We start from the raw sequence: 19,345 nt of genomic DNA, 5'->3' as shown, positions 1-19,345 counted from the left end.
TAAGGCGGGAGAATCAAGAGGACTCGGTAACCTCCTAGATACCTGGGGAAGACAGGAGTCGGTGGTCGGTCCCCAGGACACTGGGTTCACGGGTGGCACATCCTCACGACAGAGAATACAGGCGGGAGCACAGATCCCGGGGCGGGGAGAGGTTACGACCCTGGACCTGCTGAATGTGGGGCGTGTGCAGCCAGACGGCCAGTAGAGAGCGCACATCAATCTGGGGGTCAGCAGGGGGTCTGGGCTGAGGGGGTGTATCTGGAAGGCGTCGACCAGAGCTCTGTTGGAGTCACGGGAGTATGTGTGACCTCCCAGGGAGAGTGTGTGACACTGAGAGGAGAGGACAGAATATGGAGAACACCAGCATGACCATGATGAGGGGAAAGGAGGCGCTGGGGGGGGAGGGCGGGAGGCAGTGAGCAGAGAGGCAGAAAATGGGGGAGGGGGGGAGAGAGAGAGAGGGGTCTCATGGAAGACAAGGGAGGGACAGGAGGGCTTCCAGAAGGAGGCTTTCGAGGGTGGTCTTGGAGGAGCACAGGCCAGGCAGGTCTACCCACTGTCCAGTGCAGTACTGGGGGGCCTCTGGGGCCCTCTCCTGGAACCATTTGGTGAGGCGCTATGGTGCAGGCCCGTGCACCAGGGTCTCCAGCACCTACCTGGACCCAGCAGATACTGAACACGTGTTCACCGAGGGAAGAATGGGATGCGGGGCGGCCGGGAGGCGTGGGTTGAGGGATGCCCAGCCTGCTGCTCTCCTACCTGGGTCTGGGGTGGGCAAGCAGTGCTCCCGGTACCAGACCCCTCCAGCCCCAGAGGGGAAGCGTGTGCCAGTCCAAGGTGGTGGGCAGGACCCCAGGACGGATGGCCAAGCACTGACCCATTGGTGGGGCGGCCTCAGGCCCCCTACTGAGGGCAGCTGGAACAGCATAGGTCAGAGTTGCGGGATCCAGCGGAGCAGAGCACAGGCATTTGCTGAGAGACAGTGCCGCCTAGTGGCAGGAGGCGCTCACATCAGCCTTCTATGGGACGGTCCTGCCCATCACCCCGAATGCTCGTAGGCCTTTCTGGGCCTTTCATGCTGGGGTCCTGAGCACTGGAAGCAATGATCCAGGGCTCTTGCCATCTGGGTGGCACCTGAGACTCTGACAGCAACATGCCCTGTGGCATCAGCTGAGGTCGGCTCTGCCAACGGGGAAGGTGGGCAGGCTAGAATTTTATCAAAGCCCCATTTGGCCCCATGGCGTGGGCAGAAATGTACGGTCCTGCTCTCAGGCTTGAACCTCCATAGTGGGAGAGACTGGACTGCTTGCTGTTTTGTTGGCACAAAGAAAATACTGTATGCCTGTGAGGCTTGTCGCTGGAGGTGACTGTGGGGCGAGGGGCAGACTGAAGGGCAGCCCAGCAGCAGAGAACCATCTCCCCAGAGATTCTCACCCGGCTCCAGGTTCACTCCCAGGAGCCTGCTTCCCGGAGAGAGAAGTACCCAAGGCCAGCCTGTCTGTCTGTGGACGCCCCACACCCAGGAGTGCCCGGATTCCAGGGCCACGAAATCACACCCACATGCCCACGGCTCACTCCTGACTGCTCAGCAGTTTCAGGCCAGGTGAGGTCACCGTGACCGCCTTAAATAACTCAGCAGAGCTCATTTTTATTTTCAGTTGTTGGTTTAGCTGAGCAAGACAAAAACAGTTCTCTTAAAAACACTTTTTAAAACTTCCCCTTTAAACAACAAAGTCCTACTGTATAGCACAGAGAACTATATTCAATATCCTATGATAAACCATAATGGAAAAGAATATTTTAAAAAAGAATGTATATATATGTATAACTAAATCACTTTGCTGTACAGTAGAAATTAACACAACATTGTAAATCAACTATACTTCAATTTAAAAAAAAAGAAAAAGAAAAATAGGAAACCAACACCTAAAACGAACACAACATTGTTAATCAACTATACTCCAATATAAAATAAAAAGTTAAAAAAAAAGAAAAAGGAAAAGAAAAATAGGAAACCAAAAAAACGTTCAGAATCTTAAAAAAACCTTCCCTTATTGTAAAAGAAATGTATGTGCAATGTTAAAAAAATTAGTTTTACAAAAAAATGTGTGACTTGGAAAGTCAAAGTCCCTTACGCGGTTCCACCCTCTATCAACATTTTCTATAAACAACCTGGTAAATATTTTTTCAGCTTCTTTTGTTCTATACACATACATTCGTGAGTGTGTGTATATGGGCGGGGGGTGGGGAGTGTATGTGGTGGTGTTTTCTATACTGACATACAGTTCTATAGCTTCTTTTGATTTTTTCCCACTAACAGCTTTCTACTTAGAGGCATTCTTACCCCTGCAGCTCAAATTCAGGGTAACCCAGTGACCCAAGACCAGGCTGGGAGAAAAGGTGATGCCCCAGGGACTCAGAAGCCTGAGGGTTTCAAGTGAATACGGTTCGGGAGCAGGGGAGAGGGACCCACACTAAAACCCAGATCAGCCCTGGAGGAGAAAAGACCTCTCCCAGAAGAAATATCCCAGGACGGGGTTGCGGGGGGGCAGACTCCACACCCCTCATCTCCTCCCCAGCGGTGGCTGACAGCACAGCTGGCGCAGACAGGCTGCGGCACGAGGGTGGCCCGGGCGAGTGGCTGTCCCCGGGAGCTGCTGGGGCCACGGGAACACCCTGCACATTTCTGCTGACTTGGGCGCACAGGCCGGGTCACGCCCAGCGTCAGAGCTCGGGAACCTGGCCCTGCGCCAGGGCAGAGCCCTGCGTGTGACATCCAGGAGAACAAGGGCAGCCTCAGGAAAAGCAGTCCCGTGTGCCAGGTCTGCTCGCCTCCCTGGCCTCAGGGGTCAGCAAACACGCCCATCAGCACTCTGCTTCTGGGGGCCCGCTCACACCAGACAGGCCACCGGCGGCACGATTTAACGGCCAAGAATTCCAAGCAACTGGAAATTGGTGGTCAGGGTCCTGGGCTACAGGGTCAGGATAAGGCTTCCAGAAAGGGAGAGCCCATTAAGTGCCCAGCAGCTTCCTGCGGCTCCAGGACAGACAGAGACAAACCCAGCCCTGCAATCGGGCTGCAGGTTTGCATCCTGGCCCCCCAGTAACTGGCTGCAGTGGCTTATTGCTTCTGAACCCCAGTTTCCTTGCCTGCTAAGTAGAAGTAATACAGCTGGCAGCTCGAGCCTGCTAGACAGTAAACACTCAGTGTTACCATTATTACAACTGGCTGAGGGTACTCAAAAGAGAAATAACTCCCTTGGGCACACGGAGACCTCCAGGGCCACTGGGGCCACCTCCCTGGGCACAGCCAGGAACACAGCAGCCACCGTGCAGCCCGCACCTAGACCCCTGCACACAAGGGTGGTTTCCTTGTCCTGAACAGGGTACTGGCTGGGGTGGGGGGGGCAGGGGGCAGGCAAAGGTTAAAGAAATGCAACCACCAGAGCCTCTGCAGCTATGGGGCCCCCAGACACCTCCATTTCTTCCTCTTCCTCCCCCGGGCCTAGAAAGGGATCCCCCCCATTACCTGGTTGGGTCCTTGGCTCCCAGCTGGGGAAGGAGAAGGGACCGCCTGGAGGCTCTGGAGGCTCCGCAGGCTCCACGTCTAGACGCTGCCGCCACCCGGGGCTCAGCTCTGTGGGTGAGGGAGCCGCAGCCCCGAAATCTCTCTCTCACGGACCACTCATCTGGAAGGGCTGGAGCTACGCTTTCTAAAGGAACCACAGCTTGCTGTCGCTGGCCACGCGGGCCCTCGACTCTGGACTCACCCTGGCCGATGGACTCACCCTGGCCGATGGACTCACCCTGGTCGATGGAGTGCTGGGGCAGCTGGCTGAGCTGGCTACTGACCACCCCCGCGTAGGTGCGCAGGAACTCCTCCTCGCTGGCCGTCAGCTGCAAGGGCGAGAGGGCCGGGTGAAGGGTGGCCCGCACCCGCTCCCTGGGCCTCTACTGTTGAGAACTGACCTTTTAGTTCCAGGGTGAGCACCTTCTCCCCTCTGCTCCCACCCCTGAAACTCGGTCCATGGGGCCCACAGGCCTTGCCACCGGGATCAGATCGGGGACGGGGATTCCAGCGTAGGGCAGGCCCTGCTTGGGGAGCCCCTCCCTCTCCTGCTGAGAAGGGCCACTGCACATCTGCTGCCCTCTCGGTGGCTGTCCTGCCGCCCGGTCACCCCTGGAAGAGAAGACTCTTGGGAGAGGGGAGGAAAGGAAGGTCAGGGCCTTTAGAACCCTCACCCACTTGGCCCAAACTTGGCACAGGGGGTGGGAAGACTGCCCCAGCAGGGCCTGCCGAACGGACATGCTGGTGTCTGTGCCTGGGAGCCTGAATTAGCCACAGCCAAGCCAGAGGCCTGGCATCCCCTTCCCCAGACCACAGCTGCTACAGAAGGGGGTTACAGCCCCTCTGCCCGCCTGCATCAGGCACCCTCCCTGGGGGGCCTGCTGCTCGACACCCCAAGGCACTCACGTTGGAGCCCATCTTCCTCAGCGTGAGCAGCACTCGGACCTTCTGCTGGATGTACGTCTCCTCCGGACTCTTCCCGGGGGCCCCCTCGCGGTTCATCCCCTGGCCAGCTCTGGGGGCTCCTGCAGGGCGAGGAGAAGCATGGGGTGGGGCGGTGTCAGGACGAGACATACCCGCACACAGGCACGAGTTGTCAGGCCGCCCATGTTGCATCAGGGGCTCGTTTCTGAGAGCCCAGAGCAGGTGGCGAGTTGCCCGTTCCTCCCTCGCGCCTGCTGGCCCGACAGCCAGACTGAGCAGGGGTCTCCCCGGAGCAGGCGCTGGTGGCCAGCCCCCTGTGTGTGTGGAGCTGTCAGGCCCAGGGGGCTGAGCTGACCCAGACTTCTGGCCAGCTATACCTTCCAGCCACCCCTCAGCAAGGCTCCTGCTATGAGCCCAGGAGATGTGCTGCATGAAACCCAAAGTGTCCCCGTCTTTCAAAGCCAGCAACTTCCATAAGGAGCAAAGTGACGTGATCAGAGGCAGCCGGCTGGGGCCTGTAGCTGCAGAAGCCATGGGATCAGTACCCAGCCCCCAAACACCAAGAAGCTCCCTCTGCAAAAGTCCCTGACGAGTTCAAGAGGCTGCCTCCTGGGCTGGGCTCCAAGGAGTCCCTCGATGGGGACAGCGAGCCCGGGGCTGCGGGCACAGACACCCGCCCGGGCTCACTGCCGCCACCCTCACAAGCCCACCCACCTGTCACAGGGTGGCTCCTGCACGCGGCAGCTGCGTCCAGGTGCAGCAGGGACCCGACCTGCAGAAAGGTCCCAGGAGAGAAGTCCCAGGGTTTCCTCCCTCCAGGAGGAGCTGGGGGGGGAGAAAGCCGGGCGTGGAGGGGTTTGGGTTACAAACTTGTAACTCCTGGATGAGTCAGAAATAACGCAGCAGCTGGTGGGGGTGGAGCCCTGGCAGCCCTGGTGCCAAGGAGCTGCGCTCGGAGGACCAAGGGAGCCGGGCTTGCGGGCCAAGGACACTCCTCACACCGTCCATCCCTCAGGGGCCAGCAAGCCTTGGACCAGCAGGCTCTCCCAGGTGAAGAGCAGACTCAGAAAGGTGCCAGAGCCCTGGGCAGCAGCCTCCCTGGAGGCTCCTGTCAACCGCTCAGTCCCCAGAAGCTAACAGGGGCTCCGGCCCTAAAAGCCTGCACAATAGGGCAAAACGCATATTGCGTAGCAATACGTAGCTGCAAAAAACGTAGCAGCTGTGCACTCAATGCAGTGCCGTCTCCTTACAGGGCCTTCCTTTCCACCACCAAAGCCCAGGCTCCCTCTTCTACTGTCTGCTCCCCTGCCACCTCCTCCTGGCTCAGAAAAGGGTCTAATTAACAACTAGTAACTCCACACCCTCTCCAGTATTTGTTGTTTGTAGATTTTCTGATGATGCCCATTCTACCTGGTGTGAGGTGATACCTCATTGTAGTTTTGATTTGCATTTCTCTAATAATTAGTGATGTTGAGCAGCTTTTCATGTGCTTCTTGCCCATCTGTATGTCTTCTTTGGAGAAATGTCTATTTAGGTCTTCTGCCCATTTTTGGATTGGGTTGTTTGTTTCTTTAATATTGAGCTGCATGAGCTGTTTATATATTTTGAAGATTAATCCTTTGTCTGTTGATTCGTTTGCAAATATTTTCTCCCATTCTGAGGGTTCTCTTTTCGTCTTGTTTATGGTTTCCTTTGCTATGCAAAAGCTTTTAAGTTTCGTTAGGTCCCATTTGTTTATTTTTGTTTTTATTTCCATTATTCTAGGAGGTGGATCAAAAAAGATCTTGCTGTGATTTATGTCAAAGAGTGTTCTTCTTATGTTTTCCTCTAAGAGTTTTATAGTGTCCGGTCTTACATTTAGGTCTCGAATCCATTTTGAGTTTATTTTTGTGTATGGTGTTAGGGAGTGTTCTAATTTCATTCTTTTACATGTAGCTGTCCAGTTCTCCCAGCACCACTTATTGAAGAGACTGTCTTTTCTCCATTGTATATATATCCTTGCCTCCTTTGTCATAGATTAGTTGACCATAGGTGCGTGGGTTTATCTCTGGGCTTTCTATCTTGTTCCATTGATCTATGTTTCTGTTTTTGTGCCAGTACCATATTGTCTTGATTACTGTAGCTTTGTAGTATAGTCTGAAGTCAGGGAGTCTGATTCCTCCAGCTCCGTTTTTTTCCCTCAAGACCGCTTTGGCTATTAGGGGTCTTTTGTGTCTCCATACAAATTTTAAGATTTTTTGTTCTAGTTCCGTAAAAAATGCCATTGGTAATTTGATAGGGATTGCATTGAATCTGTAGATTGCTTTGGGTAGTATAGTCATTTTCACAATACTGATTCTTCCATTCCAAGAACATGGTATATCTCTCCACCTGTTGATATCATCTTTAATTTCTTTCATCAGTGTCTTATAGTTTTCTGCATACAGGTCTTTTGTCTCCCTAGATAGGTTTATTCCTAGGTATTTTATTCTTTTTGTTGCAATGGTAAATGGGAGTGTTTCCTTAACTTCTCTTTCAGACTTTTCATCATTAGTGTATAGGAATGCAAGAGATTTCTGCGCATTAATTTTGTATCCTGCAACTTCACCAAATTCATTGATTAGCTCTAGTACTTTTCTGGTGGCATTTTTAGGATTCTCTACGTATAGTATCATGTCATCTGCAAACAGTGACAGTTTTACTTCTTCTTTTCCAATTTGTATTCCTTTTATTTATTTTTCTTCTCTGATTGCCGTGGCTAGGACTTCCAAAACTATGTTGAATAACAGTGGTGAGAGTGGACATCCTTGTCTTGCTCCTGATCTTAGAGGAAATGCTTTCAGTTTTTCACCATTGAGAATGATGTTTGCTGTGGGTTTGTCGTATATGGCCTTTATTATGTGGCGGTAGGTTCCCTCTATGCCCACTTTCTGGAGAGTTTTTATCATAAATGGGTGTTGAATTTTGTCAAAAGCTTTTTCTGCATCTATTGAGATGATCATATGGTTTTTATTCTTCAATTTGTTAATATGGTGTATCACACTGATTGATTTGCATATATTGAAGAATCCTTGCATCCCTGGGATAAATTCCACTTGATCATGGTGTATGATCCTTTGGATTCTGTTTGCTAGTATTTTGTTGAGGATTTTTGCATCTATATTTATCAGTGATATTGGTCTGTAATTTTCTTTTTTTGTAGTATCTTTGTCTGGTTTTGGTATCAGGGTGATGGTGGCCTCATAGAATGAGTTTGGGAGTGTTCCTTCCTCTGCAATTTTTTGGAAGAGTTTGAGAAGGATGGGTGTTAGCTCTTCTCTAAATGTTTGATAGAATTCACCTGTGAAGCCATCTGGTCCTGGACTTTTGTTTGTTGGAAGATTTTTAATCACAGTTTCAATTTCACTACTTGTGATTTGTCTGTTCATATTTTCTATTTCTTCCTGGTTCAGTCTTTGAAGGTTATACCTTTCTAAGAATTTGTCCATTTCTTCCAGGTTGTCCAATTTATTGTCATAGAGTTGCTTGTAATAGTCTCTTAGGATGCTTTGTATTTCTGCGGTGTCTGTTGTAACTTCTCCTTTTTCATTTCTAATTTTATTGATTTGAGTCCTCTCCCTCTTTTTCCTGATGAGTCTGGCTAATGATTTATCAATTTTGTTTATCTTCTCAAAGAACCAGCTTTTAGTTTTATTGATCTTTGCTATTGTTTTCTTTGTTTCTATTTCATTTATTTCTGCTCTGATCTTTGATTTCTTTCCTTCTGCTAACTTTGGGTTTTGTTTGTTCTTCTTTAGTTCTTTTAGGTGTAAGGTTAGATTGTTTACTTGAGATTTTTCTTGTTTCTTGAGGTAGAAACAAGGCTTGTAGAGCTATAAACTTCCCTCTTAGAACTGCTTTTGCTGCATCCCATAGGTTTTGTTTGGATCATCGTGTTTTCATTGTCATTTGTCTCTAGGTATTTTTTGATTTCCTCTTTGATTTCTTCAGTGATCTCTTGGTTATTTAGTAACGTATTGTTTAGCCTCCATGTGTTTGTGTTTTTTACGGTTTTTCCCCTGTAATTGATTTCTAATCTCATAGCGTTGTGGTCAGAAAAGATGCTTGATATGATTTCAATTTTCTTAAATTTACTGAGGCTTGATTTGTGACCCAAGATGTGATCTATCCTGGAGAATGTTCCGTGCACACTTGAGAAGAAAGTGTAATCTGCTGTTTTTGGATGGAATGTCCTATAAATATCAATTATATCTATCTGGTCTGTTGTGTCATTTAAAGCTTGTGTTTCCTTATTTATTTTCATTTTGGATGATCTGTCCATTGGTGTAAGTGAGGTGTTAAAGTCCCCCACTATTATTGTGTTACTGTCGATTTCCTCTTTTAGAGCTGTTAGCAGTTGCCTTATGTATTGAGGTGCTCCTATGTTGGGTGCATATATATTTATAATTGTTATATCTTCTTCTTGGATTGATCCCTTGATCATTATGTAGTGCCCTTCCTTGTCTCTTGTAGCATTCTTTATTTTAAAGTCTATTTTATCTGATATGACTATTGTTACTCCAGTTTTCTTTTGATTTCCATTTGCATGGAATATCTTTTTCCATCCCCTCACTTTCAGTCTGTATGTGTCCCTAGGTCTGAAGTGGGTCTCTTGTAGGCAGCATATAGATGGGTCTTGTTTTTGTATCCATTCAGCCAGCCTGTGTCTTTTGGTTGGAGCATTTAATCCATTCACGTTTAAGGTAATTATTGATATGTATGTTCCTATGACCATTGTCTTAATTGTTTTGGGTTTGTTTTTGTAGGTCCTTTTCTTCTCTTGTGTTTCCCACTTAGAGAAGTTCCTTTAGCATTTGTTGTAGAGCTGGTTTGGTGGTGCTGAATTCTCTTAGCTTTTGCTTGTCTGTAAAGCTTTTGATTTCTCCATCGAATCTGGATGAGATCCTTGCCGGGTAATCTTGGTTGTAGGTTCTTCCCTTTCATCACTTTAAGTATATCATGCCACTCCCTTCTGGCCTGTAGAGTTTCTGCTGAGAAATCAGCTGTTAACCTTATGGGAGTTCCCTTGTATGTTATTTGTCATTTTTCCCTTGCTACTTTCAATAATTTTTCTTTGTCTTTAATTTTTGCCAATTTGATGACTATGTGTCTCGGCGTGTTTCTCCTTGGGTTTATCCTGTATGGGACTCGCTGTGCTTCCTGGACTTGGGTGGCTATTTCCTTTCCCATGTTAGGGAAGTTTTCGACTATAATCTCTTCAAATATTTTCTCTGGTCGTTTCTCTCTCTCTTCTCCTTCTGGGACCCCTATAATGCGAATGTTGTTGCGGTTAATGTTGTCCCAGAGGTCTCTTAGGCTGTCTTCATTTCTTTTCATTCTTTTTTCTTTAGTCTGTTCCGCAGCAGTGAATTCCACCATTCTGTCTTCCAGGTCACTTATCCGTTCTTCTGCCTCAGTTATTCTGCTATTGATTCCTTCTAGTGTAGTTTTCATTTCAGTTATTGTATTGCTCATCTCTGTTTGTTTGTTCTTTAATTCTTCTAGGTCTTTGTTAAACATTTCGTGCATCTTCTCGATCTTTGCCTCCATTCTTTTTCCGAGGTCCTGGATCATCTTCACTATCATTATTCTGAATTCTTTTTCTGGAAGGTTGCCTATCTCCACTTCATTTAGTTGTTTTTCTGGGGTTTTATCTTGTTCCTTCATCTGGTACATAGCCCTCTGCCTTTTCATCTTGTCTATCTTTCTGTGAATGTGGTTTTTGTTCCACAGGCTGCAGGATTGTAGTTCTTCTTGCTTCTGCTGTCTGCCCTCCGGTGGATGAGGCTATCTAACCGGAATGATCTTTTTAAAAGCCAGAACGGATGACATTTCTCCCCACTCCAACCTACCCCAGGATATGCTTCACGCCCTTGCCAGGACCCCACACGGCCAGCCCTGCCTCTTGCTCCCACTCCTCCCCTCTGTCTCGCTGGCCCCCGGTCTGTTTCTAGGACCTGCCAAGAAGCTCCTCCCCAGCAGCTTTTGCACTGGGGTCCCCAGGCCTGGAACTGGCTTCTTTTCTGCTCGCTTAGATGCCTTCCTGGGGAGCCTTTCCTGACTGCATGACCGAAGCAGGTTGTGCGCCCCACCCAGGCCCTCTTGGGCACGTGGTCCGGTCACGTCCCAGTTTCTTTTTCTTTTGTTTTATTTTTAGGCCGCACCATGAGGCATGCAAATCTTAGTTCCCCAACCAGGGACTGAAACCGTGCCCCCTGCATTGGGAGCATGGAATCTTAACCACTGGACCACCAGGGAAGTCCCTCGTCCGCTTCCTAGAGCACCTGCCGGGGTGCTCGCTCACTGTCTTCCTGTGCCTGTTGGAGGGCCGGGGCCGTGGCTCCTTCTCTTGCCCCGTCTACCCGCAGCCCTGGCCCAGTTGGCTGAAGAGAGAACCCAGACAGCCTGTGGGGTCTGGGCTTCCACCCCCTACCATCTCCACATCACTTATGGTCAAATGCAAGTCCCTAATCCAGTCTCCATAACCAAATTTAGCTTTTCCAAAGACTCTCATTCCTGACTATTTTGTATGCCTTGGGCTGTCGTGTTCTCCAAGGCCATCTGAAATGCTCCATGAAGCCTTCAAACTGGGAATTAGGGCTTCCAGGGGTAAAAGTCTTCCGATTCTGTCCTGTGTCCAAGGGCTAATGGTCAGTTGGCCCTCTCCTTGTGGAAGACAAGGGACTGGCCACTAGGTGTCGCCACACACAAAAGAAACAGAGCTCCAGGGCCACACCCACCCGCTCCCCTACCCCCCCCCCGCTACTTCCCCCTCACCCCCACCCCCTCGGCCCCCAACACAAGCCCCCAAAAGGCCCTTCTGGTTCAAGGCTTCGTAGTGGTCCTACTGTCACAAACCACCCCCAGTCCTGGGTCCCAGAGCAAGCTCTATCCCCCCACTTAGGGGCCAGCTCTACCCAGGCAAGGATATGTCTCTGGTTTTGCTGTGCGTCCCAGGACCTCGGGATGCTGGCTTCACAGAGGTTGAGAGCCCCTTCCTCACTGTCCTTTCCTGACCAGCCAAGCTTCCTCCAACAGGGGTATGAGGGCTCAGAACCCACAGGAGTGAGTGTGTGTGGGTGCCCGTGTCAATCATTTTGCACGAGGTCTATTTCACAGAACTTTGCTCCTCCCAACAATCCTACCCTTGGCGCCCCGTACAGACCGGTGCTGTTCCACTGTAGCTCCACTATCCCCAGGGACCCACCACACTCACACTGTGATTACCAGGGTCCCTCACACACCCAGCCATGGGCCTGGGGTGTCGTTGGTGCCTGAATGGGTCTTTGGGGCCAGGTCACTCCCTGTTCACACTTCCCTGGCAGAGACCAGTTCTTAAACTGTTTCTCCTTGCCTTGGGAGGACTCCTGCCATTCCTAAAAATTCTAGTCTTCTAGGATTCTTCGAGCTCTAGTTTGAGCTGACTCCACCCTGCTGCTTGACAGAAAGAACACCCAGGGATGGGTCAGGACCGACTGCGGCGTAAACACGTGTTCCTGCCCTCCACACTCCAATCCTGATGGACGAGAACATCAGGACCTGTTTACATAATTCCGTCCTAAACAGAAGCTGCATCAAGGGTGCCAATGTGAAGGAAATAATTGAAGAGAATAAATCACAATCAACCCAAACAACAACGACCTTTCAGTCGCTGGTATGCTGCAAGTGTATTACAGTGTGTTTGAGTTTGGTGCCTATCCAAGTGAACATGCGGTTAAGTTTTCATCACAGTTTTGACACACATCAGATTAACTTCACTTGAGAATTCTTATTCTTCCCTGTAGGGATCAAGAACTGATCTCCACTAAAATGTGTTTAAATTACCTAAGTCCAAACTGCAAAGAATTTGGACACAATAATTATTCATTCAGTCCTCAGCTGTGAGAGCCGAAGGTAAGGTAACGCTGCTTCTCAGTTATGGCCTCCTGGCGACCCCATAAGATGGTGGCGCTTCCATCCTAAATCCTAAGAAAATCTCTCAGTGTTAACTGCCCAAGTCAGAGACAGACCTGCTTCCTCTCTTAAGATATAACATTCTGGAAGCTAAACAGGGAAAGGCATACATGAGCCAAAAAATGGAAAATGAAAAGAAACAGGCAACTATCAACTATGCAAACGAAAGGCGAGGGGAGAGGCTTGTGGCTAAGTGGATGTTGTGCCACAGATATCCACGGCTTACGCGAAAGTGGGCGTGATTCCAGAAAATTACACCTGATTGGGACAAATGCACTTCAGAGAAACTGAGGTCCATACATTCACTGCAGACACACAGATGCATTCACCCCCCCACACCCCTTCCACACACTTCTGTTGGTTCTGAGCTTGCATCTCTGTTGAAGGAAGGTTGGTAGGTAAAAGACAGTGAGGAAGGGGTTCCCAACCACTGGGAAGGATGCATACCAAGTTTCAAATGTGGCTCGTGGCCTGGGAGGCTGCACCGCATTTTCTGGGAGGCATCGAGGTCGTCGGTAAGATACCACGTTCCTGCCCAGAGATTAGAGGGACCTAATCTCTATGCACATGAGCTCCAGCTTGGAAACAGCTGATCTCACTTTGGAAGAACTGGGAGGTAGTGCAGGAAAGACCCAGAGAGCAGGACATGCAGAAGTCAGACCCATTCTGATAAACGACTTTGAAAGCTGGCCTCCCTTTGACAGGCGGGGGGCCGGGGTGGGGGGAACCCAAATACAGACACAGCCACCTGCACTCCTTTTTATTTATAAACTTAAAGCTAATGCTGTTTAACACCCACACTTATGTAAATTGGAATATACATTTATACCCAGGGTGGTCTACCACCTGCTTGTAAATGCTGCCTGACCTCAGGCTTGGCCAGACAACAGGGGGGGCCTATAGGTACACAAGCCACCCCATGGGTCCCAGCACTTGACTTTTGTCCATTTAAAAAAAAAAAAGTGATATATTTTAAATGTTCATGTTTTAAAGTGTTCATTTTCATCTGTACAATGTTTACATTGCATGAAAATACAATGCCATATAATTGTGTGATTCACAGAGCTTATATAAAATATTAATTCAGACCTTACACATCTTAACAGCCTAGAAGACATCAGCAGAAACACGACGCTCACTCTAAGAACCCACACAGCTGAAGCAATGAGCGTTATCAGGGACGATGAAGAAAGGATATGAGATGTGCTAGCTTCACGGTCAGCCCTAGAGCCGGTCCCCAAGGCCCTCTCCTCAACGCCGTGCTATGGCCACTGTACCAGACGTCCTTCCCCTGGGGTCCTTACCTGCTTCTGGAAATCACCTTCAGGAAAACACGTGCTCAACTGTGACGGGCAGGTTGTGGCCGGGGAGAAGGAGGAAGGTGCAGCCCTGTGGAAACACAGAACCCAGGTCACGGGAGGAGCCAGCAGGAGCCCACGGCCAGTGCTGTGGGATACAGGCGGATGGCAGGAAGCTCGTGGCCAAGGGCCCTGCACGGTCCAGAAATATCTGTATGTCTGGCCAGCCCAGGAACTTGCACCAGCACCCTGGGATAAGGTGCCGACTGCAGCTATGCACTGTCATTTCCAGCCAAAGCAGGTCACCACACACCCTCCTCCCCTTGGGTTAGTCACCGAGGCCGACTGAGAGCCATGCTGGGAGACGTCGAGGACCAGAGTGAATCACTTCCGGGCAGCTGATGGGCAAGTCCTGCACCTGCCCGAGAAGGCGTCCCACCCACCAAACAGCAGGACGAGCCAGGCCCAGCTACCTCGGCGCTCCGCCCACTTTGTGCTCAGACTTGCATGGTGTTTGTGTGCTTAGGGAACATCTGTAGTTGTATATGGAAACATAAGTTTACACACACACACACACACACACACACAACACAGATGCAGATAATTTACAACCTACTAGTCTGGCCACAGGTCTGCTTGCCCCAAACACACCTCTTCTAGGAATCAAAGAACATTCTCTTCTCTTCTTTGGCCTTCTACACACACCCTCGTCGTTTGGGTCCTCTGCAGGTTGACCGGGCAGGAGGGAGGCTGCTGATGGCGGGTGGAGGTGCCAGCGGGGGGGTCGGAGTCTCGCCTGCCCGTGGCAGCCCGGCCACCCCTCCACTGCGGCGCGTGGGCCTCGGAGCACTTGGTTTACAGGTGGACTCCTGGCTCTCAGCCCTGCGGTAAGGACAGATGTCTTTGGATAGTTGAGAAACCTATTCTAGGGGACCAAGGGGAGCTCTGCAACCCATCTGTCTTCAGCAATCTCTGCTACTCACTCACCCAAGAGGCTGAGGCAAATGTGCTTTCCAGAGGAAGTGAGATTTAGAAGCCTCCCCTACAGGGAGATGCTGCTCTGGCCCTGGGTCTCTGGTCTGCAGAGCCCTTTGACCAGTGATGGTCCTGGGATGGAAGAGCAGTCACCCGCCACTGCCACTCCCCCACCCTCAGCCTACCCTACGGGAAAGACATTTATAGCGATTAATTGCTCTTTTATTCCTCTAGACATCAAAGCACTGAAATACCAAGGATCCCTGGGGAACCTTCTACCCAAGTCCCCACATTCCTTCAAAAAGAGATGAAAAGAGACAACCTTCTCCCACTTCTGAGGGGGTTTAATCTCTCCAACTATCACAACAGCCAATTAGCCTCCTACTGTCTACAGGGCTCGGACTGTCCAAGAAGCAGAGAGGAACCTTGGCTTCATGACTTGAAGGAGAGGGCGCCTATGGTATGTGGTGGCTCCTGATGGGACCATCTGGGGACTCACACCAGCTGTTCCATTTGCCACCCGATGATCAGGTCAATGTTCCCTATTTACAGAGGAGGAAACCGAGGACCAAAGCTCCTGGGGCCCCAGAGCCGGTGGAGACAGTGAGCACGCTCCCGGAGCTGGACCCTGTTTCCAGTTCTACTCTGTCGATGGTCAGCTGTGCAACCTGAGGTCAGTCACTGCCCTCTGAGCCCTCCAGTTTGCCACTGGTCAAAAGGAAATCAGGACCTCTACCGTGTCCTCCCTCGGAGGATGCAAGGAGATGAGGGCTGGCTTCATGAGCATGAGGCCCGGGCCCCAGCACAGGTCCGAGCATTCATAAGGGCCCTACTCTTGGTTTAATGCTCTCCTGTCGCCGTCTTACAATTCTGAATAATTTTTTAACAAGGGGTCCTGCATCGGGTGCCACAAACTATCTAGCCAGTCCAGAATGAGGGAAAGGATGTCAAGCGCTCTCAACTGCCAAGGGGCCCGTAACCTCAAGTAGACATGACATGGACTCAAGAAAGATTTACTAAAATAAAACCTCTCTAGGTGAACACAGCCCTGTGTCAGGCTCAGGGAGCAGGAGATACAAAGGTGGGGCTGTGACACTAAGCCTGCCTTCCAGTAGGTACCAGAATGGCTGAGGAAACCACACTGCACAAGGCAAATGGAAAACAACACAAATTATACATAACAACGAACCAAAAAGATAGGTCAGGTTAAAAACACAAACACTTCCAAGAGTGCCAACTGCATGTAACGTGCCATGCCCAGCACCTCCCCCTGCACAGCTCAGAGGTGAGAGGAAAAAACCCAGGGCCTCGACCCAGTGTAGTAAGTGGCAGAGTAAGGGGATGTGCAAAGCTCTGTGACAACACAGAGGAAGGGGAGGGACCAGCTCCCAGCAGAAGACCCTGAAACTGGGTCTTGAAGGATGAATAGGAGTTTGCTGGTAGAGAAGATGGGGAAGGGCACTGCAGGCAGAGGGAACAGACATTCTTTGAACAAACAATTACTGAGCATCTTTTATTATATGCCAGCTTATTATATGCCAGGCCCTGTGCTGGGCATTGAGGATACACAGGCGAGCATGGGAAGGTCTGCTTGTGATGATGGCTCCCAGTGAGCAGGGGAGACAGGCATGAATCAAGTCACACCCAGGTAAACGGAGCCTCAGATGGTGATAAATGATGGGGGTCGGGGGTGGTAAGTGCAAGGTGCCCTAGGACGCGCAGCTGGGAATCTGACCTTGCCCTGTGGGCAGGCACCCTTGGAGGTGACTTCTGAGCTGTTACCCAGGTCAGGAGGAGCTGGGTTGGGACACACACACACACACACACACACACACACACACACACGTGTAAAGGTCCTCAAACAGGAAGAGACTGGGCCTTTGGGAAAACTGGAGGAAGAAGGTGTAGCTGAGGCCAGGGAGGCAGGTGAGGGGGCTCAAGGTGCTGGACCACATGGGTCTCAGGGGGGTGAGGAGAGGTTCAAGCGGGAGAGTAGGGTAACGCCTGAGACCCCTGTGGCTGTGGCGTGGAGGAGAGATGGGGAGGAGCTGGAGGGAAGGTCCCTGCTGGGCCAGGTGAGGGCCGGGGCTTGGGCTGCGGGGTGACGGAGAAGGGACGGTGAGGATGGGAGGGCTTGGGACACTTCGGCAGGTGGAACTGCGGGACAGGAGTAGTGTCGGAGCCTGGACTGCCACTGCGGCTGCGGGAGGGGGTGTGGGTGTGATGTGCCAGCTGCCGGTCTGCTGGTGACGGCCCTGAGGACAGGCCAATAGCTGGGGCTGGGCTCCCAGGGCCACAGAGAAGCCCCTGACTGGAAACAGGGCAGGCTCATCCTTCAGATGAAGTCGGTACCACCGTGCACATCCACAAAGTGTTCTGGAGACAGAGTCAGATCGTGGTGACTGACCAGATCCAGGAAACATCTGGAGCACTTCTAGGAGACGCTGCGCTGGATGGGGCCGGGGGCTGGGAGGGCACTTTGGGAAGAAGGAGCGACATGGGTGACGGCGAAGAACTGACATCCTGGCATGTCACGTACCAGCCGTGTGGCCTTGGGGAATGCATTCATTCATTCAATCAACAGACGTTCTGAGCACTTACTGGAACTGGGATACAGCAGTGCAAAAACAGGCAAAAGTCCCTACGTACATTCTAGGGAGAAGGGAGAACAGACAAAACGAAATAAACAAGAAGTAATCAGTGGGTAAATACCCTAGTAAGGAGGAAGGAGATAGGTACTGTGATAAAAAACCCGAGCTGGGTGAGGGGAAAAGGAGGTGTCAGTGGTCAGGTGAGCGGGTGAGCCAGGGGAAGCCTGGGGGAGCTGGACTGGGGCCCTGGGCGCAGCGGGAGGGACACCAGCGAGGGGAGGAGGGGGAGGGGAGCGGATCAAAGGAAGGATAAGGGTGGGGGTGGTGAGGAACAGGACCTCCTTCCATGTTCCACGTGCTGCCCGGAATCCTTGGTTTCTCAACCTCAGCACTAGTGACGTTCTGGACTGGATAGTTCTCTGTTGCGGTGACTGTGCCACCCATGGGAGGTTATTTAGCAGCATCCCTGGGCTCTACCAGCCAAAAGCACCTCCCCCTTGGTTGTGACAACAAAGAATGTCTCCAGACTTTGCCATGTGCTCCCTGGGGGGTAAAATCCCCCCCCCCAGGTGAGAACACTGCTTTAAAGAAACAGCTGACATATATTCTGGCTTGCTGCTGGCCGGGCGCTGTTCTGAACCCTCCACGTACATGAATCATTCAGTCTTTGCAACAAGCATCCCTATAAGGTTTTACAAATGAGGGCGCTAGTCTATGCTCACCCAGCTAGTCTGTCCTAGTCTGTTCTGGGGCAGGATTCGAACCCAGAATGTCCAGGCTCCCGCCCATGCTGCACTGCTCTCCAGTAAACAAGTAAGTGGACAGAAACGCGCTCAGCAGAGGGAGGCAGCCCTGAGCCTCATCTGCAGCCCGGGCTGCGAGTCCCACTTGGGGCAGCACCTCAGGTCCCCCAGCGACATCAAAGCTGGGGCACCAGAGAGAACTTCCACGAGCTCCACTCCCAGTAATTAAACCGCAACCTCCCAGACTCTAGGGCCTCGTGAGCAACCACCTTAATTAATAAATTCCACATTTCGGCCTCCTCCACCCAGAGCCAGGCTCGGCGTTCTTGAACCGCACTCCACCAGCAGGAGCAAAACAGGTGTAATGACGGCTCTGCCGCTCAGGCAGTTTGCAGGACGCAGCACCATTCTTAGGTGATGAGCTTGGGATAAGGAATTTGTCCTGAGGTCACCAACCCAAATTCCAACCTGCCCCAAAGCTCCTTCTTGCTCTGTGAAGCCAGGCGAAGTTGCAGAACAACAGTGATAATTACTGTGGTTGCTGGAGCATTCCTAGGGGCCAGGCACAATGTCAGGCCTGTTCAGCACACGGGGTCCTCACGACAAGCCTGCGAGGCAGGAATTAGTCCCATTTTATAGATGAGACAACCAAGGCTCAGAGAAGGTAAGTAACCTGCTCAAGGCTACGGAGCTAAAAGGTGACAAGCCTGGATTTGAAAATCCACGCTTTCTCTCCATCCTATCAGCCCCGTCCAGTTCAGAAGCTGATAGAAACATTAGCCATTTTAGTTTATTTTTTTGGCCACGCCCCATGGCATGTGGGATCTTAGTTCCCCAACTAGGGATCGAACCTGTGCCCCCTGCACTGGAAGCACGGAGTCCTAACCACTGGACCGCCGGGGAAGTCCCATCAGCCATTTTAACTGAAACTGAAATGAAAACCCACTTTACAGGGAAAAGGCAAGCCAGAGCCCAAAATAACTGCTAATCAGAAAATGAAATAAGGCAGTATAAGAACTAAATACAGGGAATGGTTCTTGATGGAATCCAGGGAGGGGAGAGGTGAGGGAGTCATAGGCCGCTATTGGGCAACTGGAGAAAATTTAATAGGGAGTATTTATTAGATATTAGTATTGTATCAATGTTATATGTGTTGAATGTGATGAATATATTGTGGTTACGTTGGAAAATATCCTGGTTCTTGAGAGATACAGGCTGAGTATTTAAGGGTGAAATGTCTCAATGCTTGCAACTTACTCTGAAATGGTTCTGGAA

At 50.8% G+C, this 19,345-nt stretch overlaps 1 protein-coding gene across 2 annotated transcripts in view; it reads right to left on the bottom strand.

The window, feature by feature from the left end:
- Positions 1-19,345, bottom strand: part of CTNNBIP1 (catenin beta interacting protein 1) — a 49,949-nt gene that overhangs the window by 12,201 nt on the left and 18,403 nt on the right. Inside the window, exons 2-5 of one of the 2 annotated variants that reach the window (XM_061187119.1) lie at positions 14,413-14,643; positions 13,768-13,852; positions 4,475-4,593; positions 3,807-3,897 (exon numbers count right to left, since the gene is read on the bottom strand). In XM_061187119.1, the coding sequence (XP_061043102.1) occupies positions 3,807-3,897; positions 4,475-4,570 (187 nt within the window). In that variant the 5' untranslated portion in view covers positions 4,571-4,593; positions 13,768-13,852; positions 14,413-14,643. The remainder of the gene's footprint in view (positions 1-3,806; positions 3,898-4,474; positions 4,594-13,767; positions 13,853-14,412; positions 14,644-19,345) is intronic. The other variant, XM_061187118.1, reaches the window with a different exon arrangement.

The sequence above is a fragment of the Eubalaena glacialis genome, chromosome 3 (genome assembly GCF_028564815.1).
Source record: "Eubalaena glacialis isolate mEubGla1 chromosome 3, mEubGla1.1.hap2.+ XY, whole genome shotgun sequence".
Classification (NCBI taxonomy): Eukaryota; Metazoa; Chordata; class Mammalia; order Artiodactyla; family Balaenidae; genus Eubalaena; species Eubalaena glacialis.
The sequence above is the reverse complement of the archived record's forward strand: the minus strand, read 5'-3'. Positions and strand labels throughout refer to the sequence as shown.